Source organism: Vidua macroura, unplaced genomic scaffold (genome assembly GCF_024509145.1).
Source record: "Vidua macroura isolate BioBank_ID:100142 unplaced genomic scaffold, ASM2450914v1 whyUn_scaffold_107, whole genome shotgun sequence".
NCBI classification, from domain to species: domain Eukaryota; kingdom Metazoa; phylum Chordata; class Aves; order Passeriformes; family Viduidae; genus Vidua; species Vidua macroura.
Genome location: NW_026530542.1, coordinates 267119 through 291676, shown reverse-complemented (window position 1 = coordinate 291676; position 24558 = coordinate 267119). Strand labels below are relative to the sequence as shown.

The window sequence follows — 24558 nt, the reverse complement described above, 5'->3', positions numbered from 1 at the left end:
GGGGGGGGGGTTTGTGCGGACACGGGGGGCCCCGCCGCGCGTGTCCCCGCCATGTCGGTGCGTGTGTCCGTGTCCGTGCGCGTGTGCGCAGCCCCCGGGGTGCGCGTCCGCCCCCGCCGCTCCGGGCCGTACCGGGCCGTTCCCGCCGCCGCCGCTGCGCCTTTAAGGCCGCCGGCCGGGAGCGCCCGGGAGCGGATCCGGGCGGGGGGGGGGGGGAGGGGGGGCGGGCACCGGCCGGGGCGGGCCGGGGCTGCGCGGCCGCGACCGGGACCGGGGCCGCCACCGCCACCGGGGGCCCGGCCTGGGCGCGAGATGGGGCGGCGGGAACGCGGCGCGGCCGCCGTGTAGGAGCGGGCGGCGGCGGGGCCGTGGCGGGGCGCGGGGCCCCGCGGCCGGCAGCGCCGGAGGCGGAGGTGAGCGGGGCCGCCCGGGCGAACCGGGAGCGGCGGGAGGTGGGGGGGGGGGGGGGTGGATCGGGGCGGCGGCGGCGGCGTCGGGGATCGGGACCGCGGTCCAGACTGGGACTGGAACTGGGATCAGGGCGGTGGGGCGACACCGGGCTGGGCCCCCGGGCGGCGGGAGCGGTGCGGCCCCGGGGGGCTGCGCGGTGCTCGGGGGGGTCCGGTGCGGCGGGAGCTGCCGGTGCGTCGGCCGGAGGGAGCCGCCGGTGCTCGGAGAGGTCCGGTGCGGCGGCCGGAGGGCGCTGGTGGGTCCCGGTGTACGGGCCGGGCTCGGCGGGGCTCCCGTGCCCGGAGCGGGGAGGGAGGGAAGGGAGGAGGGAGGCGGCCGCCGCCACCGGGGCCGGCCCTTCCCGGTGGCCGTTCTCCACCGCCGCTCGCCCGGAGCAGGGACCGGCTGCCACGTCCCGGCTGGTCCCGGTGCCCCGGGGCGGCCGTGCCCGGTAAAACCCGTTGGCCGCCGTTCAAGACAAACAGGGCCGGGACGCCCGGGTCGGTCCCAGCTTTGTCGCAGGTCGCTGGACCGGGAAGGGCGGGCTCGGGGCGGCCTCGGCAGGGCCACGCACCGGGCACCAGGACACTGGGCACCGGAACAACGGGAACCCGACACCGGGAACCCAGCGCTGTGCACCGGGATTCTGGCACCGGGCACCCAGCACCGGGACGCTGGGGCACCGGGAACCCAGCACTGGCCATTCCCACAGGGGCCATGGGGAAAGCGGGAGAGCTGGGACTTGGGCTCTGCATCCCCCAGGGTAGTGGTGGGGACATCCGGACCCTGCACTCTTTGCACGGCCTTGCACCCCCCGTGGACACCGGGGCCCCTGTTGGGGTGCCAGGACGGGGGACCAAGCGCTGACTCCTCCTCGGTGCCCGCAGCATGTCGTGGTTCAGCGGCATCCTGGTGCCCAAGGTGGACGAGCGGAAGACGGCATGGGGGGAACGCAACGGCAAGAAGGGCCCCCGGCCCCGAGCCGGCCTCTGTGGGCCCCGCTACATGAGCTGCCTGCAGGACCCTGAGATGGAGCGGGGTGCGGGACCCCCCCGGGGGCTGCGCTGCACTTGGCAGGAGGATCACTACGGCAAGAAGGGGCCCGCGGGCGACCTGGGACTCAAATCGGTGGACACGGGCTTGGAGGACGGCGAGGCCAAGGGGCCGAAGGGAGCCGGGGGACACGGGGGGCGGCCATCGGCCGGCGAGTGCTGGCGGCGGCTGCTCCAGGTTTTCCGCTCCAAACGCTTCCAGTCGGCCAAACTGGAGCGGCTTTACCAGCGCTACTTCTTCCAGATGAACCAGAGCAGCCTGACGGTGCTGATGGGAGTGCTGGTGCTGGTTTGTGGGGTGATGCTGCTCTTCCTCTGCCTGCCCGGTGCCCCCCACGTGCCGGCGGCCGCCGCGCTGGCCGGTGCCACGGCCCTGTTCCTGCTCCTCATGGTGCTGTGCAGCCGCAGCGCCTTCCCCCAGGACTACATGTGGGTGGTGAGCTACGTGGTGCTGGGGCTGCTGGCCGGGGTGCAGGCGCTGGGGACGGTGGCCGTGGCTCCCCGAAGCGCGGCCGAGGGCGTTTGGTGGAGCGTCTTTTTCATCTACATCACCTACACGCTGCTGCCCGTGCGGATGCGGGCGGCCGTGCTGGCCGGGGTCCTGCTCTCCGCCCTGCACCTCGCCATCGCCTGGCACCGCAACGCTGCCGACCCCTTCCTCTGGAAGCAGGTAGGGACACACCTGGGAGGGGCTGAGCCCCGGGGGTCCCACCCACCTGCAGGTGGGACCTCCCGTCCCTGAATCCCGCTCTGCAAATTTGGGGTTTTTTTTTTTGCACTTGATGTTTCTGCTGGTGGAAAGTTCTAGATGCAGGAGGGGCCCCTTGGCTGCCCGGGGATAGGGGGCCCCGGGGGAGGTCCCATGCTGGGGTCCTGTGGTGGGACGGGGTGGGCCCCTCATCCCGGCACAGACCCACCATTGTGGGCTGCACCGGGAGGAAGGGGCACCCACAAAGCCCCCGTTGTAGGGTTGGCGGAAACCCCCGAGGAGGGAAGCGAGTCCAGGGCACCAGGGCAGGGGAGTGGCCGTCACCCAGCAGGGCTGGGACACTGCCAGTGTCCCCTGTCCTGCCCCTCTGAGGTGGTGGGTGCTCCCAGCGGGGTGCTGCTTGCACAGGGGGTGCAGAGGGGTCCCCCATCCCTAGGGCCAGATGTTCCCAGCCCCAGCAGCTCCCCCTCCTTGAGTGCGCAGAGTCACCCGTCACCCTCGCCCTGCCTGGCCAGGGCCAGGGCCACGTGCAGTCCCCGCGGGGCACAGGGCGAGGAACACAATGACATCGGAGGCCAGCAGGGTCACGGGAAGGGCCGCCCCCCTGGGGAGGGTTCACCCTTTCAGGGCAGGAGCGATGGGGCTCCGGGGGATGCGGTGGGGCCAGGGAGGGGACGCGAGGCCTCCGCTCCCAGTGTCCCAGTGTGCTGGAGCGCTATAAATAGCCCTGGCCCCGGTCCCGGGGGATGGGGATGGGGGAAACCGCAGCTCCCTCCGCAGTCATCTCCGCTTTCTGACTTCCTCTGCTTCCCGAGGGTGTCCCCATGACCCCCATGCTCCAGGACCCCATGTACCCCTGGCTCCTGTACCCTCAGATCCCCCCTGCTCCGGTTTTCTACATCCCACATTCCTACGTTCCCCCTGCCCTGGGTCTCCAGGTCCTCCACATTCACCCTATGCATGTCCCCTGTGTCCCCAAGTGCCCTCTGCCACCTTACCCTGTGTCCCCAAGCCCCTGTGATCCCCCTACCCTGTGTCCCCTTTGCCTCCCTCACCCTGTGTCCCCATGTCCCCTTTGCCCCCCATTCTGTGTCCCCAGGTCCCTGCATCCCCTGTTCCCTGGTTTCTCACAGCTCCAAGTCCCCCATGTCCCTGCAGCCCCCTTTCCCATGTTCTTTGGTGCCCCACATCCCCCTGACCCTGTCCCCTGCATCCCCCTGACCCTGTCCCCTGCACCCTCCTTGCGCAGTGTCCCAGAACCCCCATGTCCCCCTGCCTTGAGCCCCCATGTTCCCACACACCCTTTCTTTGCAGCCCCCTCTCCTCCCCTTAGCAGCACCCACCAAAGCCAAGGTTCTGTGCTGCAGAGGAGGGTGGCAGAGCTGGCTGGGGGGTCCCCGATGGTCACACTGAGCCCACCTCCCCCCCAGCTCAGCGCCAATGCCCTGATCTTCCTCTGCACCAACGTGGTGGGGGTCTGCACCCACTACCCGGCCGAGGTGTCGCAGCGCCAGGCCTTCCAGGAGACCCGTGGCTACATCCAGGCGCGCCTGCACCTCCAGCGGGAGAACCGTCAGCAGGTGGGACGGGGGATCCCGGGGGTCCCCGTGCTGAGCTGGGGGTCCAGCAGCACCCTGGCCCTGCTGACGGGACTGCTCTGGCTGCAGGAGCGGCTGCTGCTGTCAGTGCTGCCACAGCACGTGGCCATGGAGATGAAGGAGGACATCAACACCAAGAAGGAGGACATGATGTTCCACAAGATCTACATCCAGAAGCATGACAACGTCAGGTACTGTGGGGACAGGGGCGCGGGCGAGCTTTGGGGGAGGCATCACCAGGGGAGGGTGTCTGGGGCACTGTGTGGGCCATCCCCAGCCCGTGCTCTTCCTCCTGGCAGCATCCTCTTCGCGGACATTGAGGGCTTCACCAGCCTGGCCTCGCAGTGCACGGCCCAGGAGCTGGTGATGACACTCAACGAGCTCTTCGCCCGCTTTGACAAGCTGGCTGCGGTGAGTGGAGGGGCTGGGGGACTTTGGGGGGTCCTGGAGCCCCCCTAACCTGCTCGTGCCCCCCAGGAGAACCACTGCCTGCGCATCAAGATCTTGGGGGACTGCTACTACTGCGTGTCGGGGCTGCCGGAGGCGCGCGGGGACCACGCTCACTGCTGCGTGGAGATGGGCGTGGACATGATCGAGGCCATCTCGTGAGTGGGGCAGAGCCGGGGGCTGTGCCCGTCCCCGGTGCCACCACAGCTTGGGGGGCTGCACCTGACCCTGCTGTGCCCATCCCCTGGGCTGGCACATCTCTGGTGCCGCCACAATTTGGGGGGCTGCATCCAACCCTGGTGCTGGTGTGTCCCCGATGCCATCATAATGTGGGGAGCTGTGCCCATCTCTGGGCTGGCATGTCCCCAGTGCCACCAACCCTGAGGAGCTGTGTCTGCTACTGGTGTGTCCCTGGTGCCACTGCAACTTGGGGGGGCTTGCAGTTTTGGCAAGTCCCAGGTGCCACCACAGCTTGGGGGGCAGGTCCCATTCCTGGTGCTGGAACATTCCCAATACTCTCCAGTCGGGGTCACAGTGCCTAGGGGTGCCATGGGCTGCTTGAGGGTGACATGGTGCCTCAGGGTGCCATGGAGGGTGCCATGGGGTGCTTGAGGATGCCGTAGGGTTCTTGGGGGTGCCATGGGGTACCTGGGTGGGCTGTGCCTGTGAGTCCAGTGGTGCTTTGGGTTGCTGTGGTGCCTGGGAATCCTGAAAGGCCAAGGGCTGCTTGGGGATGCCTCAAGGCACTTCTGGGGGGCCATGGAGTGCCCGAGGGTGACACGGCGCCGGTCCCATCCGCAGGCTGGTGCGTGAGGTGACGGGGGTGAACGTGAACATGCGTGTGGGCATCCACAGCGGGCGGGTTCACTGCGGCGTCCTGGGGCTGCGCAAGTGGCAGTTCGATGTCTGGTCCAACGATGTCACCCTTGCCAACCACATGGAAGCGGGCGGCAAAGCCGGGTGAGCCGGGACGGGGGGGGCTGGGCTGGGGTCTGGGGTGGGGGGCGCTGGGCAGGGAGGGCTCAGCACCTTCATCCCCCCCCCCATCCCCAGGCGCATCCACATCACCTGGGCAACGCTGCAGTACCTGAACGGGGACTACGAGGTGGAGCCGGGCCACGGGGGCGAGCGCAACGCCTACCTCAAGGAGCACAACATCGAGACCTTCCTCATCGTCGGCTGCAGCCAGAAGCGCGTGAGTTGGGGGGCGTCTGAGGGGCGGCAGGGGCGTGGGAAAGCTGGGGTCACTCCCTCATGGCCGTGTCACCCTGCAGAAGGAAGAGAAAGCCATCCTGGCCAAGCTGCAGCGCACTCGTGCCAACTCCACCGAGGGGCTGGTGCCACGCTGGGTGCCCGAGCGCTCCTTCTCCCGCACCAAGGACTCCAAGGCCTTCCGGCAGATGGTGAGCAGCCCCGGGCAGGGAATTGGGCACGGGGAACCCTCACCACAGTTCTATCAGCCACTCACTGCCCTTCCGTGGCTGTCAGTAGCTTCCCCAGCCCTGCCCGCAGCCCTCGTGGCTTCCTCCGCTGCCTGCGGGCCTCAGGGAGTTCCTGGGTGGCCCCTGGTGCTCAGCAGACCTTGGAGATCCTCCTTGTTCTCCCCAGTCCTGGGCAGCCTCAGGGGTCTCCCATCCTCACTGGTGTTAGACATTCCCCCTAGACCCCTCCCTTCTCCCTTTGCAGACCCCTGGGACCCTCTTGTCCTTGCCAAAAACCCTTGGGGACCCCCCTGCCCCATTTACCCCGGCACTCTGTCCCCTATTCTGGGTGACCCTGGGGGGTGTCCCATGTCCTTGTCACTCTTGAGAGTTGCCCCCATCTGTGTCAGTGTGTCTGACACCTCTCCCTTGTGTCTCCCAGGGCATCGATGACTCCAGCAAGGACAAGTAAGTGTTCCCATGCTGGGCTGCTGGGGGGGTTGTGACCAGCCCCTCCCTGGGGCAGAGCTGGGAGCCTGGGAGGGTCCTGACCTCCCATTCCCCAGCCGTGGTGCCCAGGAGGCCCTCAACCCTGAGGACGAGGTGGATGAGTTCCTGAGCCGGGCCATTGACGCCCGCAGCATCGACCAGCTCCGCAAGGACCACGTCAAGAAGTTCCTGCTCACCTTCCAGACCCCTGAGCTGGAGAAGAAGGTTGGGGGGCCCTCTGCTCCCTTTGTTCTGGACCCACAGTTCTGTCTGTCTCTTGAAGTCCCCTCTGCCCTGGCCCCATCAGCATCTTTGTCCTCCCATCTCTCCTCCATCCCTTGGGGTCTTCTCTGGGCTGGTTTCACGGTCCCTCCACCTTCTCAACCTCATCCCCTCCATTCCATCCCCTGGGGTTCCCCCTGTCCCCTCCTATCCTCTGGGATCTCCTCCCTACATCCCATTCCCTGCATCCCCGGAGTTCCCCCCATCCCATGCACCAGGGTGTTCCTCTCCCCCTTTTCCCCACCCTCTGGGGTCCCCTCCTTTCCCTCCATCCCTTGCATCCCCTGGGGTTCCCTGTTCCCCTCTATCTCACCCTTTGGGGTTGCCCCTGTCCCCCTGCATCCCGTCCTCTGGGATGTCCCCAGTCTTCCTTCATCTGCATCCCTTGGGGTCCTCCCATTTCCCTCCCTCCTGTCCCCCTCCCGTTCCCCTCCACCCCATTCACTGGTGTCCCCTCAGTCCCGCCTCCGTTCTTTCCCTGGGATCCCCCTGAGGTTCCTGGGGTCCCCCCTCTATCCATCCAACCATCCCACCTCCCCCTCTCTCCTCAGTACTCCAAGAAGGTCGATGACCGTTTTGGTGGCTACGTGGCCTGTACCCTCCTGGTCTTCTGCTTCATCTGCTGCCTCCAGATCCTGGTGTTCCCCCAGTAAGTGCTGCAGCCCCCCCAAATATACCAGCTCTGATCCCCCAACCCCATCACTCACCTCCCACCTCTCCCCAGCTCCTCGCTGATGCTCGGGGTCTACGTCAGCATCTTCATCCTCCTTGCTGCCATCCTCTTCATCTGTGCCATCTACTCCTGCGTCACTGTGAGTACCTGGGGGCTGGGAGGGTTTCTGGGGGGCTCGGCCATGCCTGACAAGCTCCTTGGTGCCCCCCCAGCTCTTCCCCACTGCCCTGCAGCAGCTCTCCCGCGGCATCGTCCAGTCCCGCGCCCGCAGCACCGGCATCGCCGTCTTCACCATCCTCCTCGTCTTCATCGCTGCCTTCGTCAACATGGTAGGGTCATGGTGGGTTGGGGGGTTTTGGGGGGCTGCGGGGAGCTGCAGGGCACCGGCTCACCCCTCTGGCCCCCCAGTTCTCCTGCAGCCGCGTGGCCCTGCGGGACTGCGCCGCCCGCGAGCTCAACGTCACCCCCGGGTCCGTGGGGCCCTGCCAGCTCCGCGCCCTCAACTTCTCCCTGGGCACCCCCGTGGGCTCCTGCCATGGTGACGGGCTGGCCTGTGACTTCCCCGAGGTGAGCGGCCGTGGGCACCGCCTGGCGCAGGGCACGGCGTCGGGTCCCCACAGGGGTCCCTGCTGGTGCCAAGTCCTCCCTGGGTGCTGGCAGAGGGTCCCCATGGTGTAGTGTCCCCGGGAATGCTGGCATGGATCTCTGTAGGCATTGTGTCCCCAAGGGTGCTGGCATGGGGTCCCCATGGGTGCAGTGTCCCCAGCCATGCTGGCACAGGGTCCCTGAGGATGCAGGGTACTTGAATGGGGTCCCTGCAGGCACTGTGTCCCTAAGGATGCTGGCACAGGGTCCCAGAGTCCCCCAGAGTGCTGGCACTGGGTCCCCATGGGTGCAGGGTGCCAGCACAGGGTCCCCACACACACGGGGTGCTGGAACAGGTCGCTCGGGTCCAAGGTCCTCAGTGGGTGCTGGCACTGAGCCCTTGAGGTTGCTGGGTGCTGGCACAGAGTGTCCCCAGGGGTGCAAGGTCCCTGTGGGCGTGGGGAGGTGCTGGGATTCCTGGGGTGCTGCAGGAGTTCCAGGGGTGCTGCAGGGTTCCCAAGGGTGCCATCCAGTGTTCCCAAGGTGCTGTAGGGGCTCCTGGAATGCTGTCTGGGGTGCTGCAGGAGTTCCTGGGTCCCAGCTGGTGTTCCCAGGGTGCCATTCAGGGTTCCTGGGTGCCATCCGGGGTTCTTGGGGTGCTTCAGGAGTTCTGTGGTGCCAGCTGGTGTTCCCAGGGTCCCCACGGGTGCCATGTGGGGTTCCCAGTCTGCTGCAGAGTTCCCATGGCTGCTGTCCAGGGTTGCCCAGGAGTTCCATCCTGGGGTGAGGGCTGGGGTTCCCGGGGTGCTGCAGAGGTTACTGGGGTGCCACCAGGGATTTCCAGGAGTGCCTGCCAGTATTCTCAGGGGTGTCTGCCAGTATTGCCAGGGTACTACAGGAGTTCCCAGAGTGCCACCCAGCATTCCAGGGGTGCTATCCAGGGTTCCCAGGGTGCTACAGGGGTTCCTGGGGTGCCATCTGGGGTTCCCAGGGTGCTGCAAAGATCCCAGGGGTGCCATCCGGTGTTCCTGGGTACCATCTGGTGTTCCTGGGGTGCCGCTGCACCCCACCATGTGCCCCCCAGTACTTCAGCTACAGCGTGGTGCTGAGCCTGCTCGCCTGCTCCGTCTTCCTGCACATCAGTAGCATCGGGAAGCTGCTGCTCATGGTGGGCATCGAGGCCACGTTCCTGCTGCTGGTGGAGGGGCCTCACGCAGCCCTCTTTGACAATGCCGACCTGCTGGTCCTGGCCAACGCCCTGTGAGTGCCCCCAGTCCCCCAGGGGTCCCCACCTCAGAGCCGTGTCCCCACCCCACTGACCCCTGGCTCCTGTCCCCACAGGCCCCCCTTCAACATGACCCAGGGAGAGTGGTGAGTGGGAAACTGGAGCCACTGGGGACCTGGGTGTAGGGGTGTGAGGGTGGGCAGAAGCAGGAGGGTCCCTCGGGGGTCTGTGCTGCAGCACTGGGGGGTGGGTGCAGCCTCAGGGTCTCTGATGTGAGTTCAGCTTTGGGATCTGGGTGCCAATTTGGGGCTCCTTTGGGTGGGTGAGTGGATCTTTGGGGTCTGCTGTGCAGATTTAGGGTCCCTGGGACAGGAAGGTGAATGTTTGGGGTTTGAATGTAGGTTTGGGGTCCCTGAAGGGGGTGAGTGCATCTTGGGGTCTGGGTGGATCTTTGGGGTCCGAGTGCAGGTTTCGGGTCTCTTGGATGAGTGGGTGAATTTTTGGGGTTGGGTGCACGTTTGGGGTTCCCCTGGGTGGGTGAGTGGGAACGTTGGGGTCTGAGTGCAGATTTGGTGTCCACGCAGTGGGTGGGTGCATGTTTGGGGTCTGGGTGCTGTTTGGGATCTCTGGGTGGGCAGGGACAGATTCCCCCAGCCCGTCTCAGGGGTCCCGGGGGTCCTGCAGCCCGGCGGAGGGGAAGGTGGCCCTGCGCTACGTGACCCCCGTGGTCCTGGCCGTGTTTGCGCTCGCCCTGTACCTGCACGCGCAGCAGGTCGAGTCCACCGCCCGCCTCGACTTCCTCTGGAAGCTCCAGGTATGACCAGGGGTTGGGGGGCTGGGAACGACCCTTTTCCTGCATCCTGAGGCTGGGACCGACCCCCTCCCTGCACCCCAGGACAGGCGTGACCACGGGGTCAGTACTGACGCCTTCCCATACTCTGGAACAAGACTGACCCCCCTCAGCACCCCAGAACCCACGTGGTTGTGGGACTGGGACTGATCCTGCTCCCTGGGATTGGGGTGACCATGGGATGGGAACTGACTCTTCCCCTGCTCCCTGGGATTAGGATGACTGTGGGGCTGGATCCAACCCCTTCCTTCCAACCTGAGACCAAGACTGACCCTTCCCTGCACCCCAGAACCGGGGCAGTCACGGGACAGGGACCAGTCCAGGGCCAGGACCAAGCCCATCCCCACACCCTGACTCGAAGGTGGCCGCGGGGCTGGGAGCAACCCTTTCCCTGCACCCCAGGACTGGGGTGACCATGGGGCTGGGAGCAACCCCCACCCCACACCCTGACGCTGGGGCAGCCGTGGGGTCCTGTGGCAGCTCCCAGCTGGGTCTGTGCCCCACAGGCGACGGGCGAGAAGGAGGAGATGGAGGAGCTCCAGGCCTACAACCGGCGGCTGCTGCACAACATCCTGCCCAAGGACGTGGCCGCGCACTTTCTGGCACGGGAGCGGCGCAACGACGAGCTCTACTACCAGTCCTGCGAGTGCGTGGCCGTCATGTTCGCCTCCATCAGCAACTTCTCCGAGTTCTACGTGGAGCTGGAGGCCAACAATGAGGGTGTGGAGTGTCTGCGGCTGCTCAACGAGATCATCGCCGACTTCGATGAGGTGCTGGGGCAGAGAAGGGGCAAGGGGGTGCATGGGGGTGAAGTGCACAGGGATGGGGTGCAGTGGGTGGGGTTCACGGGGTGCTGGAGAGGCTGTGGAGCAGCGGGAATGAGGTTGTGGTCCAGGGAATGTGGTCACAGGGTGCTGGAAAGGCAGTGGAGCAGTGGGGATGAGGTACAGGATGTACTTCATCCTTGGAGAAGCCATGGAGGAGCTTTCATGGAGCCACAGGAATGGATGCAGGGCGTGCGGGAGAGGCTGTGGAGCAGTGTGGGTGGAGTGCACAAGGATGAGGTGCAGGAAGATGGGGTGTTGGAGAGGCTGTGGAACAGCAGGTTTGGGGACAGGGTGCAGGAGATGGAGTGCATGGGGTGCTGGAGAAGCTGTGGAGCACCATGGATGAGGATGGGGCGCAGGGAACACAGGCATGGGTTGCGGGAGAGGCCGTGGAGCACCATGAATGAGGTGCAAGATGGGATGCACAAGGTATGGAGAGCCTGCAGAGCACCATATTTGGGACAGGGTGCAGGAGATGGTGTGCAGGTGGTGTTGGAGGGGTTGTGGAATGCCATGGAGGAGGTTGGGGTGCAGGGGATGTGGTCATGGGGTGCTGGAGAGGCTGTGGAGCAGCATTTGTGGAGCCACAGTGCAGGGTGCAGGAGGTGCTGGAAAAGCCATGGAACAGCATTCACGGAGCCACAGGACGGGGTGCAGGATTTGGGGTACCCATGGCCCTGTCGAGGTGCTGCGGGGGTGACCCCGGCCTGTCCTCCCAGATCATCAGCGAGCAGAAGTACCGGCAGCTGGAGAAGATCAAGACCATTGGCAGCACCTACATGGCAGCCTCGGGGCTCAACGCGGCCACGTACGACCGCGAGGGCCGGAGCCACATCGCGGCGCTGGCCGACTACGCCATGCACCTCATGGAGCAGATGAAGTACATCAATGAGCACTCCTTCAACAACTTCCAGATGAAGATCGGTGAGCCCTTGCACACCCCTTGCACGCCCCTCTGCACCTCCAGCCATCCCATGCTCTTGTTTGTGGCTTTGTGCTGGTGGCTCTTGCATCCCTTTTTCCTCTCTCCCCCCCCGACTTTCCCAATCACCTCATCTTTTTCCCTTTCATACCCCATTTTCCTCTCTCACACCCCCTTTTCCTTTTGCACCCCCTTTTCTCCCCTCCTGTCCTTTTCCCCCTCTTGTACCCCCTTTTCCCCTCCTCACCCTCTTTTCCCCTCTCACCTGCCCTTTCCCCTCACCCCTTCTTTTCCAATCTCTGACTCTCCTTTTCCAATCTCACCCCCCACCCCTTCTTTTCCCCCTCACCTCTCTTTTCCCCCTTTCCCCCCTCCACATTCCTCTTTTCCCTGTCACTCTCTCCTTTTCCAATCTCACCCCCTCACCCCTTCTTTCCCCCCTCCCTCACTCCTCTTTTCCCCTTTTCCCCTTCCCTCTTCCCCAAGTGTGGGGGTCGTCCCTGACTCTCAGCCGTGTCCCCCCAGGCCTGAACATGGGCCCAGTGGTCGCAGGGGTCATCGGGGCTCGCAAGCCCCAGTACGACATTTGGGGCAACACCGTCAACGTCTCGAGCCGCATGGACAGCACTGGGGTCCCCGACCGCATCCAGGTCAGTCAGGGGTGGGAGGGACACAGGACACCTGCCCAGAGACCCCCCCCAAGGTCCCCCCCTTACCCCCGTGTCCCCCCTCCAGGTGACAACAGACCTGTACCAGGTGCTGGCTGCCAAGGGCTACGTGTTGGAGTGCCGGGGGCTGGTCAAGGTCAAGGGCAAGGGGGAGATGACCACCTACTTCCTCAATGCGGGCCCTGGGGGCAGTTAGGGGGGGGTCCCCATGGTGTCCCCCCACGCCGGGGACTCCCCCAGCCTGTGCCGAGCTCAGGCAAAAAAAAAAAAAAAAGAAAAAAGGAAAAATCCCCAAATACACGTATTAAAAAAAAAAAAAAAAGGGAGAAATGGACACAAGGAGGTGGTTGGGGGGTGTGGGGAGGTAACCCTGTGCCCCCCCTCCGCGGGTGTTTTAGGGGGTGTTTCCCAGCCCTACACCGGGGTGTTTTTTGTGGGTGGGGGTCGTGGTAACCCCCATCCCTTTGCTGAAACCCCCCATGTGCCAAAGAGGGGAGATGGGCCCCCCCCCCAGAAAAGGGACTGCAGGGGGTTTTGGGGGCGGGGGGGGGGTCCCCAGCCCCCTCCATGTGCCAAATTGAAGTGCCGCCTGCGGGGGTGGGGAGGCGCAGGCCCAGCATCTCCGCAGCCCCCTCACCCCCCGGGGGTCCCAGCTCCCTCCGGGGGGACTGTGGCGGGGAGGGGGGGGGGGGTGGAAGACCCTCCCCCTTTTAAATGCAAAAAAAACCTAATGAAGTGACTTTTTTTTTTCTTTTCTTTTTTTTTTTTTTTTTTTTTTTGAAGCAGTTTTGGGGTGGGAGGGGCTCAGCCCGGGGGGAGTGCGGGGGGCACTGGCCCCCTCATCCCAGCGCAGACCTGAGGTACTTTGTCCTTCGTGTGTACAGATAAATTATATATAAAACACTTTGGATACGAGCTGTCGCCTGGCCTGTGGGGCAGAGGGGCATACGGGGCTGCCGGTTGGGAGGGGGCCCGGGATCCCAGGGTGGGGGAAAACACCGGGACCCGGTGAGGAGGGGTCCCGGAGGGCGACACAGTGGAGAGTCCCGGTAAGGGAAAGGGGGTGAAAAGTCGGTTGGGGGGTACAGGCAACGTCTTGCGGTGCGGGGAGCTGCGGGACCCCGGGAAAACCGGATCTTGGAGGAGTGGGGGGATCCCGCTGCTCCGGGATCCCGGGGTGGGGGCGGGGGGAACATACCGGAGGGGTACACTGAGGTCCCGGTGAGGGGGGGGGGTCTCGGGGTGGAGTGCCACACGGGTATCCCGGGGGTCCTCGAGTGTCAGTGCGTCGAAGGGGGAGCTGAGGAGCCGGTGGTGGGGCCACAGGGGCCGCCCCGAGGTGCGGGGGTGTTGCGGGACCCCCTGAAGCCAGAGCCCCTCACGGCGTGAGGGGAAGCGCGGGCGGCCCCTCAGCGGGCGGGGCGGGGCCAGTACACGAGGGGCGTGGCCTCTCTCAGTCCCCGCCCTCTCAACGTCCCTCTCTGCTTTGGAGCGCTCGCGCCGCCAACGGTGCCCGCCCACCCGACGCTTGACGTCATCGCGCCGCCGCGCTGCGTGCGCACGCCGCGTCCCCCGCGCGGGCGCAGAGCCGCCATGGAGGCCTCGGCGGGCGGCGGCGGCGCCGGGCCCGGGCGCCGCTGGTACTTCAGCCGCGAGCAGCTGGAGCGGAGCCCATCCCGCCGCGCCGGCCTGGACCCCGACAAGGAGCTCTCGTACCGGCAGCAGGCGGCCAACCTGCTGCAGGACATGGGGCAGCGCCTCAACGTGTATCCGGCCGCGCTAGGCCGCGCTAGGCCGCGGGTGGGAGCGGGGCGGGGCGGGGAGAGCCGGGAGGGGGAGAGCGGGGAGGGAGTGAGGGGAGAGCCGGGAGTCGGTACGGGGAGAGCCGGGAGCGAGTGCGGGGAGAGCCGAGTCTTGTGGGGATCGAGGAGAGCGCGGCCCCGGGTCGAGGCGATCGATGCTGGGGTGTCGGGAAGGCCCGGGCCGGCTCCCGGGGCGGGGAAAGCCGCTTTTCCCGTTTTTGGTTCGGGAAATCCCGTTTCGGGCGCAGGGAGAGCTGTGCTGGCGTGTTGGAGAGGCTTGGGCAGGCCTGGCCGGCCCGGGAGAGGGGAGAGCTGTGCCGGGGTGATCGGAAGGGAGCGGCAGGCCCGTCCCGGGTGCGCCGTGCCCGCGGTGGGATCGAGGAGATTGCGGGAGCGGGGAAGGCAGTGCCGGGATGCGGGGAAGGGAGAGCCGAGCCCATTTCGGGGTCGCGGAAATCCCGTTTCACGGGCAGGGAGAGCTGTGCTGGTGAGTCGGGAAGGCTCGGCCTGGGAGTGGGGAGAGCCGAGCCCGTTTTGGGATTGAGGAAATCCGGCTGGAGGAGTGGGAAAAGCTGTACTGGCGTGTTGTGAAGGCCCGGCCCACGGGTGCCCGGGAATGCCGAGCCTGTTTTAGGACCAAGGAGATCCCAAAAAGGATTTCGGGAGCGGGGAGAGCTGTGCCAGGTTGTCAGGAAGGACCGTCTGGGGAGCAGGGAGAGCAGCGCCTGTTTGGGATCGAGGAGATCCCATTTTGGGAGCAGGGAGAGCTCTCCTGGCATGTTGGAAAGGCTCAGCTTGGTTGTGGGGAGCGCCGAGCCCGTTTTGGGATTGAGGAGAGCTGTGCTGGGATGCAGGGAAGGCCTGCCCTGGGAGTGAGGAGAGCCTGTCCTGGTGCTGTTGGCGTGTGGGGTCTGTTCCATGGCTCCCCTGGGCCTCTCTGGGGGTCTCTGTGCCTTTCCTTAACCCCGTTCCCAGCTCCCAGCTCACCATCAACACAGCCATCGTGTACATGCATCGCTTCTACATGGTGCAGTCCTTCACCCAGTTCCACAGGAATGTAAGTGCTGGGCTCTGGGGGTGGGGGGGCGCTGGGAACCCCCAAATCCACTCCTGCTGCTGCCTGGGAGGGGGACCCACCTTGGGAGGAGGTTTGGGAAGGGAGAGGGACCCTTTTGTCTCTCCTGGTGGTGGCCAGACTTGAAGAGCCTTCATTCCCTGAAGGGAATATTGAGAATCCAGCCGGTTTATTTTGTTTTAATCTTGATTTTAGTGGCTTTTTTAAGCAAACAGAGCGTTTTCCTCCACAGTCGGTGGTGCCAGCAGCACTTTTCCTGGCAGCCAAGGTGGAGGAGCAGCCCCGGAAGCTGGAGCACGTCATCAAGGTGGCACATGCCTGCCTGCACCCCCAGGAGCCTCTGCTGGACACCAAGAGTGAGGTGAGGGTGGGGAGGGAGCCTCGGGATGTGCTGCGAGCGCTGGAGGCCCGAGGAGCGGGAATGGCATCCGGAATCGCGCGGCTCCGGCCGCTCCTCCACCCTCCCGGGGTGCTCAGGGGCAGCTTCTCCGTCCAGCCTCTCCTGCTGCAGAGAGGTTTGGGCTTCCCCCTTCTGTGCAAAGCCTTTTCTGCTCTGCTGCACACCTGGGTCCAGGTGTGCTGTGTGCCAGTGTCCCCGGAGCGCTGGCGAGGAGGGTGTGGAGCAGTTTGTCCCAGCAGCTGTCTCAGTGGGTTAAAAACGTTGCTGATCCCTCATCTCTCCAGACAGCCCCTTTTACCTGGAGCTGAGCAGCGAGTCCTGCTGGAAGGGGCAGCTTTTTCCAGGGAAACTTACAGAAAATTAAAAAAACAACCAGCAGGAAAAGCAGGTGATTCCTGCACTGCTCGTGTGCCGCCCCAGGAGTGTGGGGGACCAGCACCCAGGGCCCCCCAAACACTCTGATCCCTCTTTCTTAGAATCTCCAGATGGTTTGGGTTGGAAGGACCTTAAATCCCATCCCATTCCACCCACCTGCCACAGGCAGGGTCATTTTCCAGTAGCCCAGCTTGCTCTGAGCTCCATCCAGCCTGGCCTTGAACGCTTCCAGGGAATCTGTGCCAGTCCCCCCGTGCAGGGAGATTCCCATTTTTGCCCTGGAGAGAAGGGTGTTAGGAATGTGCAGGCTTGATCCGAGTGCCTCTCCGTGAGTAACCTGCCTGTCCTCTCAACCCCAGGCTTACCTGCAACAAGCCCAAGACCTGGTCATTCTAGAGAGCATAATCCTACAGACCCTGGGTAAGTTCCTCGAAGCGGCCGGACTGCCACACGAATCCCAGAGCCAGGAGAATTCCACAGGCTGGAGAGCCTCACCCCTTCCACAGAGTCCACACAACAAACCCTGTTTTTCAGCCTGACTCCTGAGTTAACGTCAATTTTTCAGGTCTAACTTGTGCCAGGCTCAATGCTGAGAGATTTAAGTGTGGTTTATCACTTTGTTTTTGGTTTTTGGGTTTGTTTTTTTTTTTTTTTTTTCAAAAATACATAGGATTTGTGCTGCTTGGACACTGGCCCTTGTCCTGGGTTGTGCTTTCCAGCTCAATCATAGAATCATGGAATGGTTTGGGTTTGAAGGGACCTTAAAGACCATCCAGTTCCAGGCCATAATGCTCCAGTTCTGTTGCAGGAAGCAGTTTGTACTGAGAGATGTCTTAAAAAATGGATTAGAAGTGAATATTTTGATCAAATTAATTAAATGGGGGAAAGTCACCAGAACTCAACAAACCAGGAACATTTTCTGGGTGTTTTTGGAAGTAGGAGTCTCCATGTAGGGCTGTGGCTGGTGGAGCTGGTGTTTCTTTATCAAATGTACTGTTAAAAGTTGTGTTCACTAACGAATGTTCTGTTTCAGAGGCAGCTTGTAGGTAGATTTTCCCTCCAAAAGAGCAGGATTTGTTTTTCCTGACTGGATTCAGAGCAGACACCCCGTGTCCCTCCTTCAGTGGGGGCAGAGGTGCCGTGGGCCACAAGCCTGTGGCTAAACCAAGCCCAGTTCTGCAGCCTCTCAGTTCTCCAGAGGCCTTTTTAAACAGCCCAGTTCTGCCAGAACGTTCTGCAGATCTGCTGTGCACATGGACCAATTGGAATTCTTTTTTCCCCTTTCAAACAGAATTCCCAAACTGAGGAGGAAGCGGGATCGAGGATTAAACTCAGTTGTCCTCAATGCTTTAGGCCCATTCAAAGGGAAAACAATCTGCTTCCTCTCAGCTTTTTGGGTGAGAGAAATTCCTTGGGGCAGATGCCATTGTCTTTGCCTTCCTCCCAGCTGCTTCAAGAGGCTTTGTCCTGCTATTTTTAAAATCTTTGATAGTTGTTTTGTTTCCAGTGAGGCCTTTCAGAAGCTGGGAGGTCTGGCAGCAGCAGAGACCTTCTGGGTTTGTAGCTGGAGAACTTGAGGCTTGTGGATACAGGGAAAACGGGCTCCTCTATTCCTGCCTGGCTCCAAGCAGGGCTGTAGGAGGGAAGGGGTGCAGGAAACGCAGATCCAGGGCTGTGCTGCTGGTTCTGATGGTCCTTTTGTCTGTGTCCTTCCAGGCTTTGAGATCACTATTGACCATCCTCACACCCATGTGGTGAAGTGCACCCAGCTTGTCCGAGGTGAGAGGGAATTGGGAGGAAAATATGGGGGGAGTGTCCAGCTGGGATTGCTCCAGAGCTTCCCAGAACCCTGGAATGGGTTGGGTTGGGAGGGTAAGGACGACTTCCACTTGGCCAGGTTGTTCCAGCCTGGCCTTGGACACTTCCAGGGATGGGGCAGCCACAGCTTCTCTGGACAATCAGGCCTCCCACTCTCACAGGGAGGGATTTCTTCCCAATGTCCCATCTTATTCTCACCTTTTCCAAGTGAAAAACCATTCTCCCTTGTCCTGCCACTCCAGGTCCCATCCAGAGTTCCACTTCAGCTCTCTTGGAACCTGAAAGGCTGCAACAGGGTGACCCCAGAGCCTTCTCCTGGCTGAACAATCCCAACTCTCCCAGCTTTTCCTCCCAGGAGAGCTGATCCATCCCTCTGATTCTCAAAATAGAGGCAGTTTAGACAATTCAGGCTCTTCTGAACCACACAAAGCTCTCAGTGAGCAGCAGTTCCCAAAATCCTTTTGGCTGTGGCCTGCTGGTCAATCTGTGGGTGGCCCATGGTTCTTGCATTAAAGTAACATGAAAATATGCAAATAACAGCCTGATTTTTTCTTTTTTTTTTTTCTTTTTTTTTGCAGCCAGCAAGGACTTGGCACAAACTTCCTATTTCATGGCTACAAACAGGTTATTATTTTATAATTTTATAATTGGTTGATAATTTATCTGCTGCCTGTGGTCCCAGAGGTATCGCTCAGCCTGGGAGCAGCTGGGAATCCCACAGGAAGAGCCTTAAGAAAGGGTTCCAACCATTTTTCCTGCCAGCTGCTGGGTAAAACAAGCTGGAAAATAAGGCAGATGGGATATTCAGGAGCTTCACTGCTTATTTGATAGGAATTTAGTTGTGAAAATTTGCAAAAAAAAACCCAAACAAATCAAAAAGATGGAGGGGAAATGAGTATATAATTTTTTTTCTTGTTTATTCCCGGGTGTTGGAGAGTTTTCAATAAGGTGCTGTGGAAATTGTCCAGGAATATGGTTTGTACCCCAAAAAAAGGCTGATTTGGGGCATAAATGAAGAAAAATCAACCCCAAGTTTTTTTGTATGGGTTGTTTTGCCCCTAAGTTTTCCCTGGAAAGAAAAATCAGTCCCAGGTTCTTCATTTGGGTTATTTTGTCCCTGAATTTTCCATGGAAATGAAAATCAGCCCCAGATCCTTTCTCTGATTTGTTTTGTCCCTAAATTTTCACTGGCAGCCTGATGCCAGCACTTTTGTTGGGATTATTTCTAAATTTAATTTCCTGGATTATCAGCTTCAGACAAAAATCATGGAGTTCCTGTTTGGAACAGACAAAATCGTGGACGTGGAAAACACTGAGGTTTGGGGAAATTACTGAGGGAAAAGTGGTTTAGGTGCCAACACAGGTGAAGCTGCAGGGCTGGAGATGCCTCTGAGCTCTGTCTGGGAATGTCTGGGCACGTGGTTTCCCTTTTCCACCTGGGAGGTGTTCCCTGCTCACCTTCACTGTTTGTTGAAGGTGTTTCGGGCTCCAAAGGGCGCCCTGTGGATTTCCAGCCTCGGGAATGTGCTGGTGGTGATGTTTGGGTAAACACAGCCCTGAAACCTGTTTTATCCCTGCAGCCAGAATTTCAAAGCCATAGGATTAGGAGTTAAGGCTGTAATTGAGGGAAATCCAGGCAGAAAGTGTGAAGAAGAGCCTTGGTTTTGCCTGGGAGAGCCAGTTCTGGGATGAACTGGATTTATCCTTCTGTTCCCTTTGGTTTCGTTCTGGCATCGTTATGGGGCAGAGTTGAGGCTCTTTGTTGTCCTTGAGTTTGCGCTCCCAAGGTTGTGAATTTCCTGGGTTTGACTTGTCTGGATAAACCCAGTATCCATGAAACTTGAGGATTTTTGGTTGTAGGTGCCAAACTTCAGCCTCTCCACTTTTCACTGATGAAAAAGGTGCTGAGGGGATGGTGCCGTGTGGGGGCTCGGTGGCAGAATTCCCCAAGGGCCCATTCAGGAGTGGGCAAATCCCACACTCAAGACTTGCTTCTGTGTTTCTTTAAGCTCTGGTGTTCCTGCAGGATCCTCGTAGTCCCTCAGTTCTCCTGGTGCTACCCACACACCTCCCAGCACTCATGGCCACGTGGAAAATCAGTTTATTCATGAAAATATTTTATAGGTCACCTGGCTCAGGTTCTCTTGAGATTCAAGTGTATTCCAAAAAATCCTTTGGGAAAGACCAGACCCTTCCTAAAGCTGAAAAGGGCAGGTTTGCTCCTCGGATGCCATCTGGGAGTTGTGCTTGGAAGTTTCTCCCCAGAGCAGAGGTGGGGCTGGCAGGTGACCCCAGGACTGACTTTTGTCCTTGGAGATAGCAGATTTTCTGTAGCAAAACAGGGATGAACAAGGAAACCGGTGGAGGAGATCCCAAATTTTTCTGTAGCAGACCAAGAATGAACAGAGATGGAGGAAATCCCAATTTTCTTGTAGCAAAATGGGGATGAGCAAAAAACTGGACAAATTTCTCTTCACGAGCAGAGGTGGGGTTGGTCCCCAGTGACTTTTCCCCCTTGGAGGGGAATCCCAAATTTCCTGCGTCAAAACAGGAACAAACAGGGAAATTGGTGGAGGAGATCCCAAATTTCCTGTAGTAAAACAAGGATGAGTTTCTCCTCAGAGCAGAGGCTGCCGGGTGACCTCAGCACTGATTTTCTTCCTTTGGAGGAGACCCCAAATTTCCTGTAGCAAAACAAGGATGAGTTTCTCTCCAGAGCACAGGTGGGGCTGGCAGGTCCCCAGTGGCTTTCCCTCTCAGAGAAGCTCCCAAATTACCTCTATAAAAACCGTGAACAAAAACTGGTGGAGGAGGAGAACCCGAATTCCCTGTAGCAAAGCAGGCCCGAACAAGCGAAGCGGTCGCGAAGCCCCGCTGCGCTGGAGCAGGATGGAGCTGGCTGTGCCTCAGGGTCGTTCTGGGGAGGTCCAGAGGGCCACATTCCCCCCCATGTCCCGCGTGGATCTGCAGCTCAGGCGTGGGAGTTGATGGCTTTTTGTTTTCTCTCCCGGTGACGTCAGCCTGCACCTGACCACCTTCAGCCTGCAGTACACCCCGCCCGTTGTGGCCTGCGTCTGTATCCACCTGGCCTGTAAGTGGTCCAACTGGGAGATCCCAGTCTCCACGGACGGGAAGCACTGGTGGGAATACGTTGATGCCACTGTAACTCTGGAGCTCTTAGATGGTAAGTTTGGGAGCGAGGTGTTTTTTTCCCTGCAAAAGGCTCTTAAATGATTTTGGCATCGCTGGTCCTGGGTCTGATGTTGCGACACCACCTCACGGGCTCCAGGAGTTCAGGGCTTGCTGAGCTTTTCCAGGGCAGCAGCAGTTTCTGTAGCACCACAGAGAAATGAGTTTGAATGGGTCAGTGATTCCAGTTGTCAGAATTCCCCTCCTGGCGCAGCTCCATCCCACCAGTAGCTCCATCTGTCAGATGAGGGGGTTGTCCTGATGGACTGGGGCTGCTCTGACCCTCCCGCTTGGGTTTGTGTCTCCTCTGCAGAACTGACTCATGAATTCCTGCAAATCCTGGAGAAAACTCCCAGCCGACTGAAACGGATCCGGAACTGGCGGGTAAGAACCGCGGACACAGGCTGTGATTGCTTTGGGAATCACAATGCAGGACAGCAAGGGAGGGAGCTGTGTGTGGAATTGAGATACTGTGGGTGGTGCTTGCGGTGCTCGAGTTCATCTGTTGTGAATTAACTTGTACAGAACTTTGGTTTTCCAGCTGCATTAGCAGCCCTGCTTGCAGGGGTTGGGAATTTTCCCACAAAGAGGGATGGGAGCAAAGTGGATCTGTCTGTAAAGATGACCTTGCACTGTCCTGGTGAGCTGCTTGGATTACACCAGCGACACCCCAAGTAAACACTCGCTGATTTGTTTCATTCCAGGCCTCTCAAGCAGCCAGGAAATCCAAAACCGACGACCACGGCGATGACGAGAGCCTGTCAGAGCAGACAATCCTCAACATGATCTCCAGGAACAACAGCTCGGACATGAACATCGCTGGGCTCATGAGCATGTCCACATCCTCCACCGCCGGAGCGGGGCCGGCGCTCCCGGCCGCGGCCGATTCCCCCGGGGAGCCGAGCGCTGCGGATCCGTCCCAGGCGGATCACTGGCACCCCCCGGCCAAGCTGGACATCCACAGGACTAGCGAGGGCACGTCGGCCGCTGAGCACCCGCAGCAGGACGGTGCTGCCTACCCCAAGCAGAGCACCAAGAACGCACCCTCAGCCAAGGTGTCCCTCAAGGAATACCGGGCCAAGCACGCCGAGGAGCTGGCGGCACAGAAGCGGCAGCTGGAAAACATGGAAGCGAACGTGCGCTCCCAGTACGCCTACGCCGCGCAGAACCTCCTGGTGCAGCAGCAGCGGGAGAGGGAAGGGCAGCAGGACAGCAACCCCTCCCCAATCGTCCTGAAAATCCCCATCGCGGGGCCGGAGAACCCCGAGCGCCCGCCCGGCGCCGACAAGGGGGACAAAGCTCTCAAGATGAGGATCCCGGCGGTGGGGGGAGGCGGGGAGAGGCCGATCCCCTCCAAGCAGGAGGAGATCAAGATGCGGATTAAGGTGCCGGGTCCCGGAGACAGACACGGCTCCGCGGACGAGAGCGGCGGGAAGAGCCGGGAGTACAAAGAGAAGCACAAGGGCCACTCATCCAACCACCACCACCACCACCACAACCACCACTCGCACAAACACTTGCACGCCCAGCTCGGCGCCGGCCCCAGCACCGCGGCCAAGCGCCCGGGGGACTCCAAACACAGCGCCCAACCCAGTGCCGCCGCCACCCCCCACAAGGGCTACGGGCCTCTCGCCCCCACCCGCAAAAGACCCCTGCCCGAGGAGCCCCCAGCCATGCCCCACGAGCACCAGCCCAAGGTGGGCAAAGTCTCCAAAGGCCCCGGAGTGCCGTTCCCATACGCCCACCTTCCCGGGGCTGCCCATCTCCCCGGGCACAGCTCGGATTTATCCCAGCCCAGCAAAGCCCGGGGCGCTCACAAATCGGACAAGGGGCCTTCGGGGGCCAACGGGCACAACGTCAGCCAGGCCAGTGACTATCAGGACACGGTGAACATGCTGCACTCGCTGCTGAGCGCGCAGGGCATGCAGCCCACCCAGCCCCCCACCTTCGAATTCCACTCGTACGAGCTCCTGAACCCCCGGGCTTCCAGCGGCTCCAGAGCTGCCACCAACACGGACAAGCCCCGACCGCCCCCCCTGCCCTCGGAACCGCCCCCGCCGCTGCCTCCCCTCCCCAAATAACCAACCCCCTTTTTACTACTGAGTCCGGAGCCCGAGCCCGAACCTGCGGGGCTTTTCTAAGGGCTTTTTGATCTCCACTGCCTCACGAAGAACTTATTTTATTATAATATAACTTTTATTATTGATATTTAGTTGTTAAAGCTGTGAAAGGATAAGGAACCCTTTCTCTATTCCTCCCTTTCCCCCATAGGCTCCCAGTTAGTGTTGGGCTTTGAACCCCCCTCTGGGGAACATGGGGGATATTTAAAATATGTCACAGAAAATTTAAGATGTTTTACAAATAATTTAAGCATTAACTTATATCTTAGTGGTTTGGTTCCTTTTAATTCCGAGGGGCTGTGGCAGAGCCCAGGGGGACTTTTGGGGAGGTTCCATTTGAGGTGTTGGTGCTGAGGAGTTTTTGGGGGATGGAGGGATGGGAGGGAGCTGAGGGAATCCCAGGTGATGGGAGCTGTTTTCCCTCCCATGGGTCGTGTTTCCTTGCCCCTGCACCTGTTCTGGTTTGGGATCCTGTCTCCATCCCTTGCTCCCTTCCTGCAGATCCCTGGATTTCCAGTGGAAACCCTGGGGGCAGGGGGGCACATTCCCAATGGGATCTGGGATGAGAAAGTGCCAGGCTGGTCCTGCAGGCACCATGCCCGGGGCAGCTCTTCAGGGAATCACATTGGCACGTGGCTGTTCCCAGCTGAGCTGGAAGCAGCTTCTCCTGGATCCTCAGCCCAGGGCCAGGGGACCTGCCAAGGTTTGGGTTGAATATTTGGGAAAGCCCTATTTCCTTTCTTTTTTAGACTTGACTTTTCTGACCTTCAATAAATGGGTGGCCTCTGGATGGTTTTGGGAAACTCTTGTTCCACGTCGAGCTTGTTTTTAGGAGGAATTGCTGCTGCCAAAGCCTCTCCAATGATTTGGGGACCGTTTTGGTCCAGTTTTGGGACCAATTCTTAGATTTCAGGCTCTGGGCAAAGCCCATCCCTTGCTTCCCTTGCCTTTTTTGGAGCCCCTCTTGGAGGCAGCTCCTGCCGGGATGTCGAGGCTCTGCCCTTCCCGGTGGGGAGCAGTGTCGGTTCATGGCCGGCTCGGGAAACCGGGAGGGGACCGAGTGATGCCGGGGGGGGGGCCCAGGGTGGTGCTCTGGGACCAAGCCGGGTCTACCGCGAGCATCTCCTGACCCGGAGCCAAAACCCACACCGGGTCCCAGCTCGACCCCTGCCCTCCCCCTCGGTTTTGGGGCCGGTGAATCCCCAGGACCCCTGCCCCGGTGTCCTGTCCCGGGAACCCTCCCCGGTGTCTTGGCCTGGGATACCGTCCCACTTTCCTGTCCCGGGAACCCTCCCCGGTGTCTTGGCCTGGGATACCGGCCCACTTTCCTGTCCCGGGAACCCTCCCCGGTGTCATGGCCTGTGACCCCCACCCAGTGTCCTGTCCGGCGGCCCTCCCCGGTGTCCTGTCCCGGGAACCCTCCCCGCTGTCCTGTCCCGGGACCATTCCCGGTGTCCTGTCTCGTGACCGTTCCCGGTGTCCTGTCCCGTGACCCCGTTCCCGCTGTCCTGTCCCGGGACCGTTCCCGGTGTCCTGTCCCGTGACCGTTCCCGGTGTCCTGGCCCGTGACCCCCACCCGCT

General features: G+C 61.3%; 2 protein-coding genes across 4 annotated transcripts; both read left to right on the top strand.

Moving 5' to 3' along the window:
* The first annotated feature begins 1042 nt into the window (after nt 1–1042).
* Nucleotides 1043–13113, top strand: ADCY6 (adenylate cyclase 6). The gene is made up of 21 exons (XM_054004626.1): nt 1043–2172; nt 3642–3791; nt 3879–4000; nt 4109–4220; nt 4287–4414; nt 5058–5216; nt 5310–5451; nt 5531–5659; nt 6120–6145; nt 6244–6391; nt 7000–7097; nt 7173–7260; nt 7334–7450; nt 7530–7688; nt 8791–8966; nt 9048–9077; nt 9616–9745; nt 10288–10551; nt 11328–11532; nt 12056–12180; nt 12266–13113. Exons 1-21 carry the CDS (start codon nt 1339–1341, stop codon nt 12392–12394), a joined length of 3471 nt encoding a protein of 1156 aa, XP_053860601.1. The 5' UTR covers nt 1043–1338; the 3' UTR covers nt 12395–13113.
* A 661-nt stretch (nt 13114–13774) lies between these two features.
* Nucleotides 13775–23238, top strand: CCNT1 (cyclin T1). 3 transcript variants are annotated; one of them, XM_054004630.1, is made up of 9 exons: nt 13775–13964; nt 14976–15057; nt 15308–15436; nt 16210–16270; nt 17567–17629; nt 18247–18292; nt 20689–20852; nt 21171–21241; nt 21562–23238. In XM_054004630.1, exons 1-9 carry the CDS (start codon nt 13792–13794, stop codon nt 22936–22938), a joined length of 2166 nt encoding a protein of 721 aa, XP_053860605.1. In that variant the 5' UTR covers nt 13775–13791; the 3' UTR covers nt 22939–23238. The 3 variants fall into 3 exon arrangements, 2 of the variants coding, with proteins under 2 accessions (XP_053860605.1, XP_053860606.1); XR_008441607.1 differs by lacking the exon at nt 20689–20852 and having other exon boundaries at nt 21562–21651; XM_054004631.1 differs by lacking the exons at nt 13775–13964; nt 14976–15057; nt 15308–15436; ... (1 more) ...; nt 17567–17629; nt 20689–20852 and having other exon boundaries at nt 18250–18292.
* The last annotated feature ends 1320 nt before the right edge of the window (nt 23239–24558 follow it).